This window comes from Alosa alosa, chromosome 16, assembly GCF_017589495.1.
Source record: "Alosa alosa isolate M-15738 ecotype Scorff River chromosome 16, AALO_Geno_1.1, whole genome shotgun sequence".
Classification (NCBI taxonomy): Eukaryota; Metazoa; Chordata; class Actinopteri; order Clupeiformes; family Clupeidae; genus Alosa; species Alosa alosa.
In genome coordinates, this window is record NC_063204.1 from 20,043,191 (window position 1) to 20,064,282 (window position 21,092).

At 41.2% G+C, this 21,092-nt stretch overlaps 1 protein-coding gene across 3 annotated transcripts in view; it reads right to left on the reverse strand.

Annotated features, from left to right (window-relative positions):
* vipr1b (vasoactive intestinal peptide receptor 1b) overlaps nt 1–1,662 on the reverse strand; it is a 57,759-nt gene extending 56,097 nt beyond the window's left edge. For 2 of the 3 annotated variants that reach the window (XM_048266655.1, XM_048266657.1), the window contains exon 1: nt 1,418–1,662. In XM_048266655.1, the coding sequence (XP_048122612.1) occupies nt 1,418–1,474 (57 nt within the window). In that variant the 5' untranslated portion in view covers nt 1,475–1,662. The remainder of the gene's footprint in view (nt 1–1,417) is intronic. The other variant, XM_048266658.1, reaches the window with a different exon arrangement.
* Between the last annotated feature and the right edge of the window lie 19,430 nt (nt 1,663–21,092).

Genomic DNA, 21,092 nt, shown 5'->3' on the forward strand with positions numbered 1-21,092 from the left:
ATGTCTCAAAAATATAGGGAGGTGTGAAATACGCAAGGCATTATCTGCTTCCAAGAGGACATTGCATGCAGGGTGATGGATGGGGTTTAGACAGTGCACGAAGAGTAAGACTGAAGAAATGAAGAAAAATACTAGCAAAGGACAGAAAACACTCCATGGTGCAACAGGTCATAAGCAAGGCTGACACTTTAGGTGATTCACCTCAATGCGTTTCCATCCATCAGACCCAACTGAGCTCATGGATATCATTTGTATGCAAGTTTTTTCTGATTTTTAAGGGGCTGATATATTGAACACTTGGCTCTTGGTGAAGTGATATTTTTCCTATCACAGTGTTTGCCAGGGGAACCCCAGTATGTGTAACATGGTGATCATCTCACACCATCTTTTAATGTCACCTGGACTGACAGATTATGCGATTTTCATTTCCCTTTTTCACAACAACAAAATTAATGTGCAGGGGGAGGACAACATAACCCATGACTTGGTGGACTGACTTAGTCAACAGCCGCATTACAGGAACATTTTACAACGGTATATTTCACACGAAAGTAACAATCACGGGGACCTGTGAGCGCATTTACAGATAATGTTCAAGTCGAAGTAGTTGTAATCAAATACACAACACCTCTCAATAACGACGAGTCGTTGAGGAGGGTCAAATTGCAGTCGGTTACTTTATGGAGACATGTGCTACTGGCCCTCAGGCACACTCTTGTTAAGGTCAAACGTTAGGGTCAGAAATCCTTAACCTCATCTACTGCCACGCGATCAATTGTTATTACATCAAATGACAATCTGACGATTTAAACCATTTGGAAACAAATGCCACCTCCTAGAACCCCATGATGTGACACACCACATGACGCATCCCCTTGACGCAGGTATCCCTATGGACAATAAAAAAACAACTTACGTAAACTAAAAGTGAACTGTTTTATGTGTGCATCCTTGGAAGCTGACGCAGACACACCTAGGCTATTGAAAGGCTTGCTTAATGCTCCAGCGTTGTTACGAACAACGTGATTCTCTACTACTGGTGTAAAGGAAGAACAATACAAAATTATACTGAAAACTACGAAAAAATGTTTTTCAAAAGTAACAAATCAAACCATCATTAACGCCATTATATTTGGGATACTCTAAAATATTAATATCGAAGGACATGCAGCAGGGTGAGTTACTTCCAAAACATTTTAAAACACCACATAGGCTGCAATAACATTTAGACACATCATACATATACTTCTATTCACCGCCATCCATTTCGTTTTTAAATACAAAGGTCACGCTGCATCTATCAAAAAACACAGCTACTGCGCTGTCTGATTTAATACAAAGGTGCTGGGCGATAAACGTCCATCAGATATTGAAAAGCAGACCAGACAAAAAAATCACAGAACAACATTGTACTTACAACAGAAATCATGCAGCTCAAGGTGGCAAGAGTTATCACCAGTTTTGAAGCACCCATATCACCGTGATTTTAGGATAAGAGCGCCGCCAAATGTAAATGACCACGAAATACTGTGGCCAAAGTTTCGAGCAACGGTCTGTTGTCGAGTAAGTACTTTTTAAAGATTACTAGTAGCCTGTTTTTTTTCCTCGTGAAAATCTACTTCACACCTTCGAGGGCGTCAGAAGTTGTGCTCCGAGCGCGTCTCTAACGCGAACTGTGTATGTACCATACCCTCCCCATTCAGAAATTCAGTGGGCATGTTCATCATGACAGCTTGCTAACCAATCAGTTCGCTCCATGCATAGTGGATACTCATGTCCACATTAGTTCGAAGAGTTCGAAATATATAACATATTATTAAGCTTATGTATTGTATTGTATTTTCTCAGTTTGTTTCACACTTTTACGCACAGATTATGTTTAAGGCGAGACACTACAGGTGAATAGGGTAACATTTTTAACAAGCAGATATCACTATGAAACTTACCCAGTTGATTACTTACATTAATATGAGAAAAAAACGTATTACAAGTTTTCTGTAATTTAATGTTTACATATGCAAATTAGGCATTATCTAATTAAATATGCGCTAATTTGCATACATTTTAAAGCAAGAAACCTGAGCATTGGATACAGACAGGTTCAAAATTATGTTTTCATTGTGTTCAGATATTAGATGGGGAAACATTTACAGAGGGATTTATGAATATCTACTTTAGTTATCCTGTAAATCAGAATATGATGTCAACAGCCCTAAAAAATCGATTTTTGCCATGTTTTTAGGCATAAAATGTCGTGTAAGTCAGGCTAGGAATAATATATCAACAAACCCCTCTGTAAAAATCTTATATATATAAAATATCTAAATATCTTAAATATAGTTAGGCATAAGTCTAGAAAGTCTGGTGTAGGCCTATGTACGTGCTTCTGAAGTGAAGTTTCTTTGCTCAGAGTGGGAGAGGAAACTCGTTTTGAGAAAACAGCCTTAGACTCGTCTTTGAACTTTCGCGATTGGTTGCTGATACAAAGGAAGTGTCCATATATGGATCACAAAGCGTGATACAGGAAAAACAGAGCTTTCCAACGATACTACACCTATTACTGTCTATGTACTACACACGACATGTTTTGGGTGACAGTCGCGGGAGTGCATGCAAGGTTAGAATGCTAACTTTCGCTGAATTTAGGATAAATATACAGGCGCGAGTAGACACAATATAATTAAATAAACACCTAAATGTGTAAATCGGACTTTTTTGTTGTAGTAGTGTGATAGAATGCATGCTAAGGTAACAGACTAGCTCAAAATCTCGAAATTGACCAGTGCATGAAAAAAGATGTTTTCACCTGCCGTGTCTCGCCTTAACATTTCGAATACATTAGAATAGTTATTCACTTTTTTGTGTGCTTCATTTGGGCTTTTAGGACTTCTACATAGACACTGAGTTAAATGAGGCAAGCAGTGAGATAAGATAACCTTGCGTAACATAAACACATTAAAATGTTTTACGTGGATAGATGTGACGATGGATCGTGTTTGTTGTGTGATGTCCTCATCTTGGTCCTTATACGTAGCCAACTGCATCCCAAATATAGCCTAAAGGCATGAATCTCAGGGGCGGTTTCTCATACGGGCAGTTGTCGGGTAACAACATAGGCTACTCAATATACTCATTGTATATGGCATTCATTTCAGAAGCGTACGAGGATTTCTATGGGTTTTTTCTTTCTGGGCGGTGTGTGAGGCTCAGAAGAAACGAATGTATTCTTTTACTCCTCTGCTTCGCCTATCTTGAAATTCTCACGAGCGTTGCAAAACAGAACAGATCACTGTAATAGTCCAGTGGACAAAAAAGGAGAACCCGGAAATGTTGAGTACACCAACGTTTTATGATGGAAATATATAGAATGGGTTCCCAGCATGTAGAAACTGACGGATGCTAATTTGCATATGTTGGGCAATTTGTGTAATTGAGCTAATTAGCATAATCACCTATATTGATCATATTATAAGAGCTGCTTGGCCAAAATGGACAATGTTAGTATGTGTTTAGGGGTTACTAGAGACTATTTAAACTTGGTTTGGTCAAGTTTTTACTCTCATTAAGCTGATTTTGCTGAGTTTTTGGGGGCGATTTAGACGGATTTTTGGAGGATAAAAATGTTCAGTGTTTAGGAATAATTTGGATCCTCAAGTTATTTCTGAATTCCACAATAATTTTGGAAATAGCTATTCACTGGCCCTCTGCTGTGACTCACAATTGAGTAACAAAGGGAAGAACTAGCCTCTACTACTCCTCACTGTACTCATCCGTTGTCCTGTCGCCATCTTCTCCAGACTCTTCATCCCTGTCCTTCTGCTGTTTTTGCTGTGTAAATATATTGCCACATGTAACATCACTGCCTTTGCAGAAACAATAATTAGTACAGGCCAGGTCTGCAGCTGCACAGCTGCACTTTCCAGATACATGTATACACAGTTTTAACCCAGCTTTGCAGTTACATCTGATAACATCTAACAAATCAGGAGGAGCAACAGGACTTGAATCGAGGGTGGGCAAGTTCCTCTCCTTTCTTCATACCTGTCTTCTAACTCCCTCCAAACGCGGTGATATCCACAGCCGGTGGATCAGAACGGTCTGCTGCTTTCCAAAGGAGATGGGCACGTTTTCCATGGAGGAGCAAGTTGCGTTCTGTGGGAGACAGTGTCTTCAGTGCTGGAGGAGCCGGGAGTGGGAGACCTCACCGCCAGGGGCCCAAGGGGTCAGGGGGCCCTGAAGCCCAAGCCTTTGCATGAAATCATTGCCTCAATATCAACACATCAGGATGCTATAAATCTGAGTGAATTTAGTATTGGCCATCCCCAAAATGCACCAGAATACAGGAAATCACATCAAACAAATTAAAACATTTCTGAGGAAGGACCCCCAAACCCCCCTTCCACATATGCGACAATTAATGGGGGGCCCTTAATACATCTGGACCCAGGGGCCCAAAAGTATAATCCATAATCCATCCATGCTCACCGCTAGGTGGAGGCCCAAGCAAAAGGATCCGAAGAGAACCCTTGTAAGGGGTACTAAAAAGCTTACAGAGGCCTTCAGTAGAGACCAGCCGTCGCCTGGGCCTAGCTACGGGAGAAGTGCTTGCCTGAAGAGGGTTTTGATGCAGTGGTCACAGCGGAGAAGGACTTCACGCGACTGGGAGAGTGGCCTAAGGAAGCGGCCTTAGAAAATAAGGTAGTGACGCCGGCCTGGGCGCTGACTTCACCGAGAGAAGACTTTGAGCCCCTGCCCCCGCCGGGCGGCTTTAGGCTGGAGTTGGCGGTGGCCCTGGCTACGGAGCAGAGCAGAGGTGGAGCGGCAAGGAGGTGGTGCCTTGAGGACGGACGGTTGGCGGAGCCTGTTCGAGTCGGCCTGTTCGCCGGTGCTCTTTAGAAAAATAAGGGGGGAAAAAAGTTTGTTGTGTGAAATCCGATGCGATCCAGAGAGAAGGTCTAGGCCTTTGGCGCGACTGTGGCGGAGTGGAGTGGCCGGAACAGCGGAGGACAGCTCTGCGACAAGGTAGCAGAGGAGGGACACCAACGTCGGTAGCTGTACTGTAGCCTGATTGCGCAGCGTGGTCCGGCTGCGATGGAACTGGAGTCTGCTGCCCCGACTGGCGAGACGATGGAGCGGAGCGTATAATCTGCATAAAGTGTGCTGTCATAAATATCAGACATTCAGTATTCTCTCTTTTTATATCAGGATATAAAATAATACAGATATATTACATTGTAATCCTCTGGTGTTCTAAGGTATAGGCTATTGAAATGTCTAGCCCCCCCTCCAAAAAAAGAAAAATCGAGGTTTGTATCAAACCGTGGGTCAAAAATCGTGACACGAATCGAATTGTTAGGTTGGTGTATCGTTACAGCCCTACTGTATATCGCTACAGCCCTATCCTACAAAAAGTCTGTCTAAATTGTACCAAAAAACTCAGCGAAATCAGCTTAATGAGAGTAAAATGTGACCAAACCAAGTTTAAATAGTGATTTTGAATCTTGAAAATGTCAGATATGGACTCAGCATCTCCAGTAACCCCTAAAAACATACTAACATTGTCCATTTTGGCCAAGCAGCTCTTATAATATGATCAATATAGGCTCAATTACATAGCAATATAGCTCAATTACACAAATTGCCCAACATATGCAAATTAGCATCTGGCAGTTTCTGCATGCTGGGAACCCATACTTTATATTTCCATCATAAAACTTTGGTGTACTCAACATTTCCGGGTCCACAATGGGGCTCTATGGGCTGTCCACCGGACTATAAAGGAAGTATAGTAGTGTAATTCAATAATAGATGTCGTGCTATTAGCGATGCACCTGCACCCCCAACTCTATACTCCACCCGTATCAGGTTAAGGCCGATTACGGTTTGGACAGGGGCAGGGGTTAATCACAGCTTGAACCCTCTGTCTGAGAGAGGGAGAGATAAAGTTGTTATATACTAGTTTGCAGTCCCTGGCTTTCCACACATGCACATCCACTCTGACCTTTCCTCTCTCCTGTTCAAGATAGACATTGAAAAGGACATTTTTGCCAACAGAAGATAGAAATGCAAGGCTGGCCAACCGGGTTGAGACAAGGGCAATGGGAGACAGTGGACTGTTACTTTCTTTCTTCATTCAGCTTGTCTTCATGCAGGCCATCTGCTTTAGGAGATGAAGTTTTTAAAACTTCATCAGTGAGACAAGACATGCATTCAAACCATCCTCAGAGAGACAAGGTATGCAGAATCACCAAGCTGCTGCTGCAAAAGAATGTTTCAGTTAAATGACAACAAAATTGCCAGCTTCATGACATAGCATTAGCATTTCACAAAAGCCAATTTTTTAAAAAATATTTTAAACCTGTCTTTCTTTCCTCTCTCTCTCTTTCTCCTCCTGCTATCCTCCTCCATCATTGAATTTTATCAAGAAGACAGGAAAAGGAAAAGGACTCAAAAGTTGAACACAGCAATAATAGGCTTTGAGATGAGCTTCTGCTGTATCTGTTGTAGGTGGAGTGCATTTACAAAGCAAATCAAAAAGATCTTCACACAAATCCAGTTCTTGTTAGAAGGCGTTGTAAAACAGGGATGTATTAGCCTACCACACAGCTTTCTTGGATATTCAGGTTTAAACCCTCATTGTGATTTTAATGCCAGAGAGGTATGAGGAACTCACAGAATAAAGTTGGTGATCTAGCTATCTCTGGAATGGATGTGCTAAACCCACTCCAGCTCAGGACCACATAGGGAGTCAAGTCAAGTTTATTTATATATCGCATTTCATGCACAAGGGTCATTTAATGTGCGTAAAATTAACAAAAGCAAAGCGTAATGGTATATAAAAGCATAAAGGGGCAATAGTTCAAAAGTAAAGTACATAATATACAAAAGACACAAGGTAGAATAATTAAAAGATAGGTATAGAATTTGTAACTCAGTGATAACAAGAAGTGCATTTGATCAGATAGCAGAGGACATCTGAGAACAATTTGTTCTTAGGACTAGATTTAAAACTGACCTTTGAACATGAACCAATTTTTAATGGCCTTTATGTCATTCAAAAATTGGTTCAATTTCAATTCAATTCAATTTTATTTGTAAGGGACAGTGTGCAATTAAAACACAAGTGTAACCATTTGATGCATTGCACCAGAGTTAGCCTTGGGCTAATTTACATCTGCAGTCCAACAGGAAGCACAAATACAAGCACATTTTAAAAATCAAAATATCGCTTAATAAGTAAGAAAAAGCATAACAATAACAAATACCAAAAAATTACAAAAAGGGGAGATCCAAGGTCTAACCAGAGCCAAGGAGCAGGACCGGAGCACTCAATGCTTAAAGTGTTTTTTTCGTGCAAACTGACTAACGTTTCAACACATGCGTCTTCTTCAGGGTGAATTACATTTGTTTCACAGGTACACTCACTTATATGCACCACATGATCAAGGGGTGTAGCAGCATGCGCAGCACACAACTCAACAGCCCCCATTCACACACACACACACACACACACACACACACACCCTATCAGCCCCATTGGAAAGAAGAGTGAGACTAAAAGTTATGAGGAGTGATTAACTAACATTTTAACTAACAACAGCATGTTATACTGTCTGGAATGGTATTCCATTGGGTAATGGCTTTGAGAGAGAAAGCTGCCTGTCCAAAGGCTGAAGAATGAAAGGGTACAGTGCAATTGTGTATGGAAGCTATAGTGGACCTTACAGAGTCAGCAGCACGGTAGGAGACAAACTGGCGCAAACAGGTAGGGGCCAAGCCTTTTAAAATTTTGTAAGCTATACACAGATTTGAAAATACTCAAATTCATGTTCAAAGGTGAGTAGATTGTGTTTGAATAGTATTTCACAATGATGATGCCTTAATGGCTTTTGTCAAATACTTTCAGAGACTGTTTGTACAAAGATTCTAATGGCCTGATTGTTGTTGGACTGGCCTGCCCCCAACAGGTAATACAGATGTGTGAGAAAATGCCTCAGTGGACAGAGAGGATCTAATCGGTCTAAAATTTGCCATGTTGTATATAATAGTTTTTGTCATTTTCTTAATGTGTTTTTTGAAGTTAAGGTTTGAGTCTAATACAACACCAAGATATTTAAATTCAGTGACAGTCAATTCATGAATGTCAATTTGTTCACCCTTAATGTTGTTTACTTCTGGGGTGTGCAGCCTGGTTTTGGAAAAGAACATGCCTTTTGTTTTGCTTACATTTAAAGTAAGGCAAGATTGGTCTAGCCACTCAACCACTCCATCCAGGGCACTGTCTAGTTTCTCAGCTGCTAGCTGAGCTGATGTAGCATGTGTATAGAGAACAGTGTCATCGGCGTATAGTGGTACCTCTGTTCCATCAAAGTACTGTTCCAGAGCTGAACCGCATTGCAGCCAAAAGCTGCTTCACCATGTTTAGTATCCAGTAATCCACCCTGCTGGAGATAAATGCATGAATGAGTTTTTCTAAATCAAGTTTGGCAATGTTTTTGAGGTGGTAAAAAGCTGATTTTGTCATTGTTTTCATGTGTGATGTACTTTATAATCGCCAGGCAACAATATTGGTGGTAATTGTTTGGAACACTCCTCCAAAAACACCTGAATCTGAAAATCCATTCCAGATTCACATTCCCTTTCTAGACTCCTCACAGACATCCATGACCACAACCCAGTGGCTCGCTTCCTTTCTTGGCCTGCACTTAGTGTCGCTTGGTCACTCAGAAGCATCCTAATCACTTTGGAACCTTTGGTTGATATATCAGTATATCCTTTCTCGAAGTCAGATATTGGTCAAGTCAGGTTGAGGTCATCTACTAACTCCTTCAAAATGTCTCTGGAGAGAAAAAAGGAAAATATGGAGCACTGAGCCACACTGGAAACAGCCTCTCACTTTCTAGTTTACTGCACCTCATTCGAACCCTATGGTGCCACTTTGAAATATGTCAAAACAGAAATACGCTTAATGTCTAAGTGACTGTGGAAACTTTTGATGAGTTCTCTGCTCGACTGGCCTTTGGAGTGCAAAGAACAGCTCTTTTCTAACTGTCTGGAGGGTTAGAACATCACTGTACTGACAGAACAATCCGTAACAGACTAAATTTCTCTGACAGCACTTGAGACATTTCTTTTTGTTCTCAACTGTCTTAAACTTTGGAGCAACTAGAAAGAAGCAGAAATCGAACATTAAATTACACTGACAGATGATATCTGTCTAATCTCCTCAACTCCGAGCCATTGCTATTGTACAAAATTATTTAAATGTAAAACTATTTAATTTATTTAATCTTAATTGAATGTTACTGCTTTAAAAACAAATGTGCTCTTTTCTGTTGTTTTCAGCCAATCAGTTTCTGGAGAATATTATCAGTAATACAAAGGTTATGGGCTCAATTCTTTTGTTTGTTTCAGTGAAAAAGAGTTAATTCATTTAAATATTTTAAGTAAACAGTATGGATCCTCACATGATGACAGAAGTGCCATATTTATTGCAGAATGGAGCTGAAATATCCAGCCATTTAAAGTCAACATACCCAGATATGCTGCTGGAGTTCAACTAGTCTTTCCTCTACATTGAAAATCAGCTTTGACTGCAGCTGGAAGGCATGACTTTTCAACCTGGTGATGGGGAAATTGTAACCTCATTAGGTTAATTAAGTATAAAAGGCAAACTGTAAGTTTGGCATGGTTCTCTCAGTGGAACAGATTAGGTTTTGGCTATGATATTCATCCGCATGGTGTTCAGAGAGGAACCGGGACCTACACTTTCCCAAGCAGTGTAAATATTGTTGATTGACCTCGTCAAGGGAATATTCTCTTTATGAACGGCCTTCTGAATAAAAAGGCCATTCATTGTGTTTTCTTAAAAGGTCAGAGAAGCAAAAGCTCTTTCTCTAAAGGAACTAAAAAAGGAATGTCAAAGCAGATCCCTCTAGTGGAAGGTAAAACAGTTGTGATAGCCAGTTGATAAACAAACTGAGAGGAAGCTGTTTGCATAATACTGAATCATCATCAGACTCTGTTATTGTCTATAATGCACTGGAACAATTTCCTGAGCTTGCAGAGGCACAGATCCACCATGACTAAATGGTGCCGTGTAGGCCTGGGCCCCAAACATTTGTCCCTTGACGTTCATGTGGACTAGACAATGAATCACCAATTTCAAACCCAGCAACCCTCAAAAATGTGGTGTCAGTAAACAAATTCGACCACTAGAAAAGGAGCTCGGATAACGTGTCGGTGATTACAACATGGAGCGTTGAGCTGCTAGACACAGAGGGGATGGGGGGGGGGGGGGGGTTGTTCACTTACATGGAACATCATGTAACCCTCCCTATGCCAGGCAGTTTTCAGAAACAGGCTGTTCTCAGTGTGGAAAAATATAGATGTGGAGCACCAGGAGACCCCCCAGCGACTCTGGCGTCAATTATCCAGCAGGCTGCCTCTCGGCCGTGACAGTGGACATGCCTGTGCCGATTTACCTCCGTCAGCCTTTTTGGCTGTCTCTCACGATGCACTTCATTCACAGTTCGCACGGCAGTCGCCTGGATGTTTAACCATCAAAACGGCGTGCGCATGCTGCCCTGTGAAGAAGAAAAACGTTGGCAGTGCTTTTTCTCCCAACATGGCGGGGACAACGGCTTGCTACCTACAGAGGGACCTTTCATCAGATACATTTTGTTGCAGTTGGCGCACATCATGTGGCGTCCACATAAATGCTGGCAATCAAGTAGCCATAAGTAGGGATGTTTATAGAAACAATCGGGGGTGTAGCAGACATATGTGGATGTACACACACACACACACACACACACAAAACACACACAAATTGTTTTAAAACTCAAAGAGGGGGACAGTTTGATAAAAAAAAAAAACTATGATTGTTTATTGAGCCAGACAAAAGAAGAGGTGATTGTCAGGAGCCTGTGAACTGTGAACATGTTGTTGTCTGAAGTTTGGTCTACACACAACCTACCTATCTGAAATCATACTTTTCTACAGTGAAAGTCTGGTATTTATTGATTACCGATTGCACAGGCAACTGTCCACCAGTCCTATTTTCTAGGTTTAACATCTACAACACGTCTTCCTCAGCCCTTTATTTGTGTGCTGTGCTCTCCATAGTGTAGTTGGTATACAAAACCTACATCCTCCATTATGTATGAGGCTATGAGGTCCTCCATCTCCTCAAGGATATATGCTCTACATGTTGTTGTTATTGTGTTTTTTCATTTGTTTTATTCATATCCACAACGGTCTCTGTTGAGCAGCAAACATGTATGTGTAACGGGAATATTCACTTGTAAAATATTAACTTGGCTTTCCCTTAATGTACTCTGCATTGTGTTTTGGTTTAAAAAATAAATTATGTGATGTGACGTTATTAGTAAGCGTGATCTCACTGATCACACATGTATGGATCTTCTCCTGTTGGACAGTAATGGTACCACAAAGACAGAGCCAGGCAGAGATGTGGCATCCCAAGTTAAAGTTCCGTTTCTCTAGCATGAGCCCACGCCACACACACTATACCCCCCCTACCCGCCTGTAAGAAAATAAAGAAAATACAGAAATGTATAAAGTGAAGCACATCTTGTGGGAAATACACCATTGACCTGGCATATGCCTATGTTCAAAAAACCTGCTTCTCCCAAAAGAGATCTTTCTCTGCACTTAAACAGATTCAGGTTCTGCATAAAAGTATGCGCAAACACGCGCCATTTTCTTTGTTTCATTGACAGGAGCTGTACAGAGGTTGCACTGACGTGATAAGGGGAAAGTTTGAAGACGAAGCGATTCCTCATACCCGAGGCAAAGGAGCCAAATCTCCCGCGGAGACTGGGCAGGGATGAAGCGCAGCGAGAAATCAAAGCACTGATCCCCACCTGCCGTGCATGCGAGCGCATTGATAGTCAACACCTTTACTGCGCACACACCCACTTTCCCACCTCACACTTTTTCCTTGAAGTGTACTATATCCTGCGCTATTTTTTAAAACTCTATTTTGGTTAAGCTGACACCATCTGTGTTGATTTCATAGCATGGAGACTGTATACAGCTAGGGATGCTGAAGAGGCGCAGCGCAGGTGGTAGTGATGGCGGAGGAGGGGGGTCTCTAATGGTGATGGAAAACAGACATGATCATTGAATTATTTATAGGGGACTGACCCAGGTTGGCTCTCGCTGTTTCATGCCAGCTTCACTACTCCCATATGTTCTCTAAATCACATGTTGCCAGATAAATGCCAGAGCTAGGCCAGATATGAGTGAGAACAGTTCCCAGAGCCAGCCGCCCTTCTGGGTAACGAAGACCGCAAGGTCACACAGATCACACATAAACACCTGACTTGGCAGCAGAGATGCTGGGGAGAAAATGGCAGGTGAGGCGTGAGCGCCCTGCAAGAGCTGTCAGCATGTGCCACCTCATGCTCGGGAATTTCCAAGAATTGGCAGGTGAAGTGTTAACACTTGCTTGACAGAGGGGTATAGGTGGTGTGATGTCTTGCCGTGCCGAACTCCACACCATGCTAAGGTGGCCATGTTTGACCAGCATGCAAAGGGACTGTTGCTTTCTGAGTCTTTATCACTTGTCTTTCATGTTTTTGATTTAAGATGTTTTACTTGGCAGCCAGTGACCGTTTTTATAATTAGTTTGTCCAGGAAACACATCAAAAAATCAGACATCAAGGACATCCGGTATTTATTTGCCTTTGAATATGTGCACAAAAAAAAACTAAAATAGTCAATGTAATTGTGACAAGATGAAGATTGCCTTCAGAAAAGGCACCGGCGCCTGCCTCCAAGCAACGCACAGTGCTGGCGGAATGAAGCCCCTGGCCGACTAGCCGTCCTGCTGGGCCATATCAGTGCTGGGAAAGGTCCAGGGACATCAGGGTTTTAGTCACAGCCCTCCTCCCCGTACTCCCTCCCCGATTATCGGCCTCCTCAGTCTGTGTGCACGAGGTGCCAATTACTGGCCTTTCCATGCCCCACCTGCTAACCCAGGTCTCTGTCTCCCTCCTCGTCTGGGTGGGGTGCTTGCCTCCTGCCTCGTTAGAGTTGTCTCCTGTACCGGACGGAGGTGTGGAAGGGAAGGGAGGTGTATGTATGTGTGGGTGCGCGCGTGTGTGTGTTTGAGGGAGAGGGCGGTTGGGAGGGGTGGGCATAGAGAGCGTCCTCGAGCAAGACACACAGCTGACAGACTAATCCGTCCACCTGGGGTTTTTGGCAGCTTGTGCAGCTGGAGTCTGTTGTAAACAGTGAAAGTCAGATTGCATTCAATGCATGCACAGAGGTAGCACTTCGTGTGCGCACTGTAGATCAATGTATTCATGTACCTTGCATTGTTCAGCCGAACTGTTTATAAAAAAAAAAGTAAATGGAAAACACATGCGAGATATAGTCATTCCGTCATTCAGTTTAACTCAATTCAGTTTTTCATTTTACCATGGCATGAAAATAAACATTGCATGAACATTGCAACATAAACAAAATTCCACAGACCTTTTCCACAGACTCAACACCTTTTCTGAATTATGTTGTATGACAATAAATAAAAATTAAAATGAGGTATTGTTATTTTTCAGTGTATTGAGTGTTAAATTGTGTGCTAAATCGAGTGAGTGTAACAAAAATGTAATTAAAATATGAGAGACCTTACATTTTGGCTACTGTAGAGTTGTTGACATGGTGATATGGTATCAGTGGTGTCAGAAATATCCCATAGAGGAAACAAATTGGCCAAGCCTGCCAGAATAAAATGCCTTTGTGGTCGAAACTAAAGTACTTCAACCGAGACAATAAATCATGAAATCCTCAATCCTCACAAGCTCTGATCTTGCATAATAGGCTTCTCTGAAAGCATAGCAGAGATTGAGTACATGTCTGGCTTGTGTTTCTGCAATCACAATCAATCAGGCTATCTTTAGACATCAGAGAAAATACAGCAGTGCTGTTCTGCTGCATAGTGGAGAGGGGCAAATCATTATAAATTTCACAAGCTTGAGGACATTAGAGAGGATTTGGGAAATGCTCGCTATCTGTTTACAAATACCGAGACTAAACATTGATTCCAGTTTAAATAGGCCCATTAAGTGGAAAAGAGGTGGCTATGGTGAAAGTTCCTTGTGGCTATATCAGAGCTGTTTTATAGCATATAGTCTATTATGACATGCCGTAATTATGACAGAAATTGGTCATCCCTCAAAACATCCTGAATTGTTTTGTTAACTGTGACTGTGCAATAATTAATGTGCTCTAAACATTACTGAACCTGCTTCATGGCAGTAGTCCCACAATCTCTTCCAAATGTTTATAAAAACAGGAACAGATGATTAGTGCCAAATGGTCAATTTCAAGCTTTTTTTTACCCTCTGTTTGCTGGACTTCAGTCATCAAACAGCTTGTGGACACCACACAGTTTACCATTGGTGTTTAAATCTCCTGCATTTATCCCCTTCCAGCACTACACAGACAGCTAATCACCGCTAAACATGCACACCAGGACTGCTAATGAGTTTGGCGGGAATCAGTATTCAGATAGAGAGTCACTCATTAACTATAGGGTCTAATAAAAAAAAGGGTTGAGGAGATGGGGTGAGGGGTTAAACAAGAACAAGAACACTTGCTTTGCTTGGAGTTTCTCCATAAAAAGACACACCTGTAAGAGGAAACTGTAAAAGCAAATCATCCATAGCTGCCTTGCGTCCTAAATGTTGTTTTTCCAGGATGAGGAGTAGGAGGTGTTTCCATCAAGCAATCAGAGTTTGTATCATTGTCTAGCCGAGCTCAGTGGACCACTGTTCTTGCTCATTTACGTGAATACTAAATTCTCTGCTGGCGGAAATAGCAGCACTTTAGGGCCCGAAAGATCGTAAAGGTTGCATATAAAGTCGTAAAAAAATAAGTCTTTGCAAACAATTTGAATGACAAGAAGATTCCAGGTCTCACTAGGGAATATTTGATATTACCCAAGCAGGAGGCACAGAGTGTTCGACAGCCATCTGGCATAAAAAGTTCTGACATGCGTAAAAGTTTTAAAAAACACTTTCAGCTGATGCTGAACAGACGTCTTACTATAACTACCCCCTAAAGTCAGTATGTGTCAGTCAGTAACATGGGGGCACATGATGGCTGTATACCACAAAGGGGAAATTAGTCACTTAGACACTTGGAGCAATTTTGTCAAATCAAAGGACATTAAGGACAGCAGCCTTAACAAAGGGATTGTTTGCAACTCAGAATCCCCAGATTGGCTATCAAGGGGCTGAGTTATCTAATGCAGACACAAGCAGACAGTTGAGAGAGGAGGGGAAAGGAGAGAGAGCAACAAAGGAAAGATAGAGAGAGAGAGAGTGTGTGTGTGTGTGTGTGTGTGTGTGTGTGTGTTTCACAGAGTGATACGGCAGAAAAGAGCGTTTGTGTGTCTGTGTGTGTGTGTATTTGCGTGTGTGAGAGAGAGAGAAAGAAAAAAATGTGTTTTTGTGTCTGTGTGTGAGAAGGAGAGAGAGAGAGAGAGAGAAAGAGGAAGAAAGATAAAGAGATATTTTGACGTTGCCACATGCAGCGCCGAAAGGGACCCAGATCAGTGGCGGAGCTGTGAGGCCTCAGAGGAGAGATGCGCTCGATAGTAGATGTCCGCTCCTCTGAACTCCCTCTGAACCCCCGCGCAACACGACGGCCTGGAACCACAAATGCCCCATCCGGGCAGGAACCACAAATGCCCCATCCGGGCAGGCAGTCCCACCCGACTCTCTGCCGCTTTTTGCCATTTTTTGTCCCTGAAGCTAACCCAGCAGACCTGACCCATATGGGACCTTGTGTCATCAAGCAAGAAAAGTCGAACTCTGTTTCGCTTTAAAGCTTCGTCGAGGAAATGCTTTAACAAACACATTTGTTGTCACTGACACACAAAGCATGAGAGTATGAAGAGCTAGGGCAATTGAATATTTAATTTATCATGAAACTTTGTCTCAAATTTATTTGTGGAGAGCCTGCCAGACCTCCTTTCATCCTTGTTGTTTTACTGGTGTAAAGCCATGAAATGCTTAATGAAGGCTGCAGTACTCACTGGGAGACAAATGCCTTCGCTGCACGGTAACTGTACAGATGCTGTCATGTCCTGATATGTTGGGATTTTTAAATATAAAACTAGAAATATTGCAATGGATGAGAAGGTCTCTCCTCTTGTCTATTTGATTGTAGCCTGATGGGTAGCAGGATGACATGAAAAGAAATGCAACTGTGCAGAAAAGAAAAGGGATTATACATAACACAAGTATTTCACACTGTGTTGAGTGCTGTAATTACAATATAATAAAGGCTTTTACCCAGAAGTACTCACTAGTCCTCTGTGCCACAATCACATTTTATTAGTATGCATGTTATCATTAAGAATTAACATTTTATTAGCAGCTGTGGCTCACTGAGGTGAGATAATACATGTTGTTTTTAGTGCATTGCTCTGTATGGCACTCAAGTCCGATTGACTGGAATTAGAATGCTTGCACTTACACTCAATTGGTCCTCCTACCCTATAATCCTCACCAAAAGGTTTTCGTGTGTGTGTGTTTGTGATTGTAGGGTTGTGTAGCACAGTTGTATTTCACTACTGTATTTTCACTATTTTGGTATGTTTTTTTTGTATGTGTTGTATCATCTATTGGATACCTACATTTTGTTAGGTGTCAATGGAGTATCTATCTATCTATCTATCTATCTATCTATCTATCAATCACTTACCAAATGAATAATGAATACTCATGTTACTCAGTAACACTTTACGGTAAGGGTACATGCATTATCATGAATTCATGCATTAATTAATTATTGATTTATGCATTACTTCATTCCTTAATATCTTATTAATAATCAGATATTGACATGAGTTTATAATCTCTTTGTGACCTCATGCATGAACAACACATCAACTATAAGCATTATGTACAGTGGCTACATCATTATGATTTATTAAAGGGATGGTTTGCAGTAATTTCACCCTAGGGTCCTTTGCACCATGACCTCAAGCCAAACACCCCCAGAAGCTTTTTGTCCCTTGGTCGAACATTGGTCGAGTTAGCACTATCAGTCGAATGGCTTAGTGCAGGCGCTAATGGAACCAACGGTGTGTCTCGTAAATTACCACTAATAATGCCCAGAATGGTACCAAACTTCTACAGTAGTACAAATATGTTCTGTACTCGAGGCATCGGAAAGTTGGTAAGTACACCAGGAGTTTATGTAAATAACACTTGCCTGATGGCTTCTACTCTCTGCTGCTACCGCTACTACTACCGCTGCGGAAGCTCCTCCACCTAACAAATACTTATGAGGGCTTTATCTGAAACTAGCACCTTTTGAAATGAAAGAGGAATGAAAGTTAAGATGAGGCTAATAAAATATAAATCTTGTGAGTTTACCCATAAGTAATACAAAGTGCATTATGTTGTCACAAAAACATGCATTAGCATAACAAGGTCATGGGAGGGGGGTGTGGCAGCATAACTTCCAGTTGCACTTTACGCACATTCATGTCCTCCAACTCTAGCTGAAGGTGCATCTCATGAGCAATTTGAATTCAATTAAAATTTATCTCAGGACACAGCATTTAAATGAAACACCATTTGAAGTTGTGTGGTGCAGAGCCTGAGATGACAACTACATGAGCGTGCCTTAAATTGCATGAAATTAAGCGTTATGTGTTATTTGAAGGGGTATTCACAGGGTATCACAGAAATACAGACACAGGCACATGCACATACGCACACGTTGCGTCATCATGCAAGACAAACAGATGAAATCCAAACTTCAGGTAGTCTCCATTTTAAAATGAAATGTCATGTTTACTGTTCTTTATTTTCATTTACTTTACTTTATCAGGTCAAGTTAACCTGAAAAACACTTTCTGTTCTGACGAAATGGAAACGTAGTCTAGGGACCTGAGGCTTGAGATTCACATCATGTGAATTATTTCTATGTCAAGCCAAGGAAAGCTTTTATAGAAATTGTTCTTAGGAGCTGAACTCCATCAAACTGTCAAGAGGTACTTCCCGACACAACTTTTGCATATTATTGGTTCAGCGGGCAGGTGATTTATACTCGGAAAGCTGATTTGCTGTCCTGTGTCAATCCAAATTAAGACTAGAGCATTTGGCAGTGCGCTTCAGAACAGAGTATCAGTACAAAAAAGGTTTCTGGAAAGGGTCTCCAGTCTAATGGCTAAGCAGTATGCCGCACTGCCTTTCACTTTCAGCTCCCTTGCGAGCATGTGTCTTTGCTTGACATACTGAATAACGTGCCAAGTATCCACCCTAGCTCCTGTGAGAATGACTCATTCGCCATAACCTTCCCAGGCAGTATGCGGAGATCCAGAGCGACACGGTTGGTCACAGCAGAGCTTCCTTGTTACATTTAGTATAATTCTGATCATAAAAAAAAGGAGAGCAGTCTAATATTAGCATAATGCAGCCATTGGGTGTAAATATTGTGGCAGCGGAAGAGCAAACATATCTCTGACCCAATGCACACAATTTGACTTGGTGGGGGGTCTATCCACCACCAGCTGTGCTGAGGAATTTAGCCGAATGTACTATGTGTACATCACGCAAAGGAAAGGATACCATTATGAATGACATGAATGACCTAGGACTTACTGCTTGAAATGAAAAACATTACATTGAAACATTACATTTATATCAGGATAACTATTTGAGAGCTCTCTGTAAACAGAGGCCTGTTTCTGTGCAGTGTACAAGTGTAATTTAGAACAACAGGCTTTAGTGTGTTTCTATACAGATATCTGTTTCCTGAACACCGCACATTTATGTATGTTTTGGAAAGTGGATGTTGAGAGCACCGGATACTTCACCACATGCTTCCTCCAAGACTCTTCAAAGAGTCACACAGATTGACTATGAGGTCTGTAGATAAACATATAGGCAGACCCTTGAATGAATTTGTTTACCAGCAATTACACAGGGGTGTGCACTCTCAGCCCTCCAAGAAGAGTTACAGGTTGATAGCGGTATGGATGCCCAGAGGTGGAAAGTAACGAAATACATAGGCTACAAATACGGTATTTTAAATTTTACTTAATTACATTTTGAGTGAAGTATTGTACTTCGCTACATCAAAAATCCCATCCGTTACTTGAGTAAAAAAAAAAAGTTAACACTAACGAAAACACACAAAAAAATCGCGCCCTAAACGACTAGCCTAGTGATAATGGCATGTAGGCTGGCGCCATGTAGTCTTTCTGAAAGTGATGGAGATGGAGCTGGATCACAAGATGCAGATTACATGTGTATGTAGCCTACACTGTTAAATGTGGCTGTAGGTTTTGCAGTACAGTACAGCTAAATTCTACAGTATGATACAATATCATGTCTTTACAGCACAGTGTTGTAGTTAATGTTGCATTCTGTGTAATATTATTGACGCGGAATATATTACAGTACATTTTCCAAGATACTGTAACTTTGCTGCCACCTTGCTGTAATATCGAGAACGAAGTTCTTCCAACCGACGACTTTACTCCTCTTCTGAAGACATGACCCATAGTGGAATGAGCGCAAGTCATTGACATTTGGTGAGTTTGGTTTTCGCATTCATTAAGTAGTTTTACCCCAGCATTGTGTAGATTTTTGTTTAGTAAAAAGACGAGCATAGCTTGTTTGCTGGTATCAAAGCTGGTGTCGATAGCAAAGTATTGTCTCTGGCTTAGCAGCTAAGCATAGCTAGCTTTAACAACAAGGTAGGCATAGCCTATTTGTTTAAATTAATCATCTAGTCCTCATCGAGATCATTTATAATCATTTAGTCCTCTTTATGCCCTCCTTTTAACTTGTGTAAGTTTACAGTTAAAAATATCGACTTGTCGTTGAAAAGTATTGTCTGTTGTTATTACCAGCTAACTTCAAGGACTAGAAGCTAGCCTAACGTTAAGTAAATTGAAAACGATGTCGGCGACTCGTCCCCACTTAGAGCAGACATTGACGATTCTCGTCAGATATTTTAGCACTTCAAAACTAATAGTAAATGTATTTGCCCATTTTTAATAGTTGTCTTATATTATTTATTTTTCCATTTTACTATCCTGGCGACATACGTCTTTATATTGTGAAGTCTGTCATATAGCCCGTTGACTCTCGTCTAAGCACAGCTAACCCTAGTTTGAATTAACAGCAAGGTAGGCCTATTTGTTTAAACTAAGATCATCTAGCCTTCTTTATGCCGTCATTTTAATCTGTACAAATGTAGTATCGGCGTATTGTCTGCTATTTCATGGACTATCTGAAAACGATGATAATCTTGTCCACAAAGCCAGCATACACTGACTTTCGAAAATTATTTTAGCACTTCAAAACAGACGGCACATGTATTTGGCCCTGTTTAACAGTTGTCTGATATAATTTATTTTTCCATGCTACTATCCTGGTGACATTACTAGCGATATTGTGAAGTTAGGTCATGTATTTGTATATATTTTTTTCTGGGTTAGAAATGGTCTAATCCCTGCAAGGTAGCATCTGCTAACGTTAGGCTAGAAAATGTAGGCTATTAGGATTGTGACATTTCCCTCTAAAAAAAATAAAATATATACATTTTCTTTTTTAAAACCTTTTTGTAAACCTAGCTTTTGGAAATAATTGAAGAAAGTCTACAAGTGAGGTTGTGAACAGGGTTTTAACTTTTGCCTTTTTCTGTCTTTGTCTACAGTGGTTGGAGTAGAGTGAGAAGAATTGACGGGTTTGAGCACAGTGCCAGACATCCAAGTATGTCCGTCCTTAACTGCAAGGCCTGCAGTTATTCGACCACTTTCTTACACACCTACATTAGACATGCAAGGTTACACGAAATTTGGCTAATTACTGGTATGCATGTGGTGTTTCTCAGTGCTCATGCAGTTTTAAGAAATTTCAGTCATTTAGATGCATTACATGTATAGACATCACCATGACAAAGCACAAACTCAAGCTCAAGTTCAAAGGCAGGATGTTATAATGTCATGCCAAATTGAAGGTTGCACATTTCATGGCATAGATTTTGCAAATCTGTGTGCACACTTGAGATGGCATATTGGAGATGGAAAA